We start from the raw sequence: 4,328 nt of genomic DNA, 5'->3' as shown, positions 1-4,328 counted from the left end.
CCCGGGAGAGTCTTCGGAGGCAGCGGAAGGAGGGGGCGCCGGGGCTTGACTGGCGCCACGACCTCCCGCGAGCCCGCCCTTTGGAGGCCACGCCCCTCCCGCGAGCCCACCGTTGGAGGCCACGCCCCGCCCGCCCTCGGAGGCCACGCCCCTCCCGCGAGCCCCGCCCCTGCTGGGCCCTGGGACTGCTTGGGCCGCTGCCCAGCCCCGACCTTTGACCCGCTGGCCCTTCAGCCCCTTTGAGGGGAGGCTGGTGGTTCTCCTCAGCAGTGGTCGGCCTCCCAGGCCTCTGGGCTCCGAGGGGCTCCGCTGTTGCTGGCGCGCCCTTCCCCTTCCCCTCACCCTCCTGTGGATGCCTGCCCCTCCCCTGCCGCCACCATGGGCAAGGTGCTGTCCAAAATCTTCGGCAACAAGGAGATGCGGATCTTGATGCTGGGCCTGGACGCGGCGGGCAAGACCACCATCCTTTACAAACTGAAGCTGGGCCAGGCGGTCACCACCATCCCCACCGTCGGCTTCAACGTGGAGACGGTGACGTACAAAAACGTCAAGTTCAACGTGTGGGATGTGGGGGGCCAGGACAAGATCCGGCCGCTGTGGCGGCATTACTACACGGGCACTCAAGGCCTGATCTTCGTGGTGGACTGCGCCGATAGGGACCGCATCGACGAGGCCCGGCAGGAACTGCACCGCATCATCAACGACCGAGAGATGCGGGATGCTATCATCCTTATCTTCGCCAACAAGCAGGACCTTCCTGATGCCATGAAGCCGCATGAGATCCAAGAAAAATTGGGCCTGACTCGCATCAGGGATAGGAATTGGTATGTTCAGCCGTCCTGTGCCACCTCAGGGGATGGACTCTATGAAGGGCTGACATGGTTAACATCTAACTATAAATCCTAATGATTACTTAAACAAAACACTATTATTAGTCTTCAAGAGTGTTTAGAGGGGAAAATAAATACTGTATGGTTTCACAGAAAATAATTCTTCATACTGAAATGTTCAAAAATTAAGCATCTGTAGGATTATGATGATTGGCCCCCCTTTTCTCCAGTTACCACCCTCTTCTTCTGCGCTCCTGACTGGATCTCCAACTTAATGCAATCCTTGCTTGGCGTTAAGATGCTCTAGTCTTCAACTGTGAATGAACACAAGAACTAGTTTCTGTGGCAAACTTCCAGCGTAATGGGGAGACAGGACACATTATAGCCTTGCAAAGTAACTTTTTCCTCTCTTTAGAGCCCGTATTCTGATAGTTTGACTTAATTTGTTTGAGTCCCGGGGCTGAGGTATCACTTTTTAAACGTATGCTTTCTGATTCTACTTCTCTCCCCCCCCCCCGCCCACCCCTTCATTATCATCAGCTGTAGATTTGCTTCTTTTTGCGTCCTTGCAGAATATGTTGATCGGTCTCTGTTATCTAGTAAACTGCAAACCATTGCTTATGACCAAACTGTATTCTGTCCTCTTTATGGCAAGAGTTTACTTGTAATTAAGAAGAGAACTAAAGTGATCTTATTTATCTGGTAGTTGATAAATTAGAAAAGATACCATCTTGGATAAAGGTATGGTTTCTTCTCAGACCTGGTCTTTATTAGGCCTGACAATGACTATAGCAAGAACCATTACAAATTTTAGCTATAGAGAGTTATGAACTGAGTGTCATGCATGAAATAAGGGTGCAAATAAGGTTCCATTCTAAATAGCAACCATATGCAGGATGATAAGATACATGTCAAACCTGTAGTTCCTGTATTTTATTTTGTAAGATTAATTTTCAGTTGCCATATTAATTAGTTACATTACTCTTGGTGCAAAAATGTTTTATTTTCATAAGACACAGCAATAATTTGTAAACATCACTGTGGGACATGTGAAGGGTTTTTTTTTTCTTAATTACATAAGCCTATAGTCAACTTGAATGTTAAAACTATTCTTGTCTTAACAATTGGGATAACAATGGCAGTATCCTAGCTGGTTTGAAAGCTTCTAAAAACTTAGGTAAAATACTTACACATTTTTCTCTTGGCTTCTAAGACACACCTTTACTAACTTGCAGTGAAATCCTAAGTAGAGTTACTCCAGTCTAAGCGCATTGAAATCGGTGGGCTTCGACTGGAGTAAGTCTTCTTGGGATTTCACTGTTAGTGTTGGGAACTGCACCGGCTCCTATATCATGATTTGAATAAGTTAGTCAGTCATTAGAACTTATTATGAAATATCAAAATGAAAGCAAGGTGTGATGATTTTTTTTGTAGATGCCGTTAACTTGAATGAAGTAGCTGAGAAACTGGTCGTGCTTTATTTGATCTGCATTGGGCACCTAACAGGCAGTCCTGTGCAAAGGTTACTCCATCCCAAACCCACTGAAATCATTGGCTTAGGTTGGAGCAACTGCGTGGGATTGTACTGTTAATTTATAAAGCCTTGGAAGACTACTTAATGAATGTGGAATGGAGCATGAGCAAACGACTATATGAATGTAAACTTCCAGGTTTCATTCTTCAAGGGCAAGCATCTTCTTTTCCATATCACAGCTTTCACATATGTCTGAGTTAGTTGTATGCGGCAGGGCGGGGAAATGATTGTGAATTCAGGTTAGCATAAAAATGGTTTCAATCAAGTATTAATACTGGGTGCAAAAATGTAAAACAGCTGGTTCTTATTCAGCCTTAAGGATTAATTTCAGATTTCCTCAAGGAGGATAACTCATCTGAGGAATTTTAGGAATGTATTGCTACAAAACCAGAACAAAATTGAATTTTCTAAAGGGTATAAGTTTAAAATTGGGGCATTACTCTACACTTCTTCAGTGTTGACTTTGCTATTAAAATTGTGGACTCTAGAGCTTGTACCAAAGATGTTTAACGGGGATAAAAGTAATGAGGAATTCACTTCTTAAAACTGAATTCTTAGCATCACTTAACAGAAAAATAACTTCGGCTCTGGTTCTGAATAAGCTTATACTGTAGCTCCTTTTCCTTTTTAAAAAAATTTCCCAAATCTGATGGGATTGTTTACTTAAAATTAGAATCAGAGCAACAAAATTAATTATAGGAAATACAGCAGTTGTTCAGAAACAGTTTTACTAAACTTTTTAAAAGTCTGAAAGAGAAATGAATTGCTACATTCTAGCTGTGTTCAAAAACTAATTTTTCTTCCAGGCAACATTGATAAAAGAGTGGTGATACAAAACAAAAGTCTGTAATCAGTTAACCATTTTCTTCTGGAATAACTAAAGCCAAGCACAAAGTAGTTGCCTAAAACTGGAAAACTTGAAGATCTGTTAATGGTTCTCAAACTTTATTGTAAATCTTAATTGCAGTGAAAAATACGGCTGGTTTTACCTTTGGTGTTGAATTTATTGTATCCTTTTCAATAAACCAGGGGCAGAATCAAATCATCGTACAACTTCTGCGTTAAGTTGAATTCGTAACGGTGTACTTCTTTTTTAAAAAAATATTCTTCTGGTATATCAGTTTTGTGGGTAAAAAGAATAAACTTTTTTTTTTAAGTCTCCAGTTTGGGTGAAAACCGTGAAGTTGAGTAAAACATGGCGAATGCATCAAATAACTTTTTCTACTGAACAAAAATGACAGTGGATTTCATTTTAAATGCCTTTTTAAAGAGAACTAAGGTTTTGTCTTTCTGGCTCAACCTAGCCATCAAAACAATGGCTTTAGACCTTTACCCACATCTGGCAAAATTAAATGCAATCTGTAAGGTTTCCAATTCAGTACAATAGAAGTTCTATGTTCATGTGACTCTATGAAGTGCAACTGAATACATTTTTGAATGGCGTTAACTTTGTCCAATAAGTGAATGAGTCTGTAGACTGTGATCTCCCTGAATAAAGTAAACAGGATTTTTTTGTGTTCGCAATATGGTTGTAGTGTTGGTAAAAGAACTAATAAGCAGAAAATAAAGCAATTACACAGTTCGCCTCTCCTGTTATGATTGAATGTGAGAGAACAATGGTTAATTGAACGCTTGCTTCTGGAAGTTTACTTCCTCTAGCAGGTACTGAAAAGTTTGTCTCAAGGATATTTCCTGATGGATGGAGGGTGTTGGGACGTCTTGATAGCTGAAATGTAATCTGCTGTTGAGCTTCCAGTCCCACATCCTTCTCTGTAGCTGATTCGATTTACACAGTTATATGGAATTCTGTTTTAAGGATCACGGAGTGTACATAGCGGCATAAAATGCACAGGGGTCAGGTACTTAAACAACAACATGGAAGGAAGAATAGCTTGAAAACTGAAGGCATGCTTCAGAAATGAGAGAAGGTTAAAATATGGATACAAAGTGAAAAGCGCCAGGAT

The 4,328-nt window shown here is 41.8% G+C and overlaps 1 protein-coding gene across 1 annotated transcript; it reads left to right on the top strand.

The window, feature by feature from the left end:
* Positions 1-331: 331 nt before the first annotated feature.
* On the top strand, positions 332-3,946 carry ARF6 (ADP ribosylation factor 6). Its single transcript, XM_054971559.1, has one exon. It carries the CDS (start codon positions 379-381, stop codon positions 904-906), a length of 528 nt encoding a protein of 175 aa, XP_054827534.1. The 5' UTR covers positions 332-378; the 3' UTR covers positions 907-3,946.
* Positions 3,947-4,328: the final 382 nt, after the last annotated feature.

This window comes from Eublepharis macularius, chromosome 2, assembly GCF_028583425.1.
Source record: "Eublepharis macularius isolate TG4126 chromosome 2, MPM_Emac_v1.0, whole genome shotgun sequence".
Taxonomy (NCBI): domain Eukaryota; kingdom Metazoa; phylum Chordata; class Lepidosauria; order Squamata; family Eublepharidae; genus Eublepharis; species Eublepharis macularius.
The sequence above is the reverse complement of the archived record's forward strand: the minus strand, read 5'-3'. Positions and strand labels throughout refer to the sequence as shown.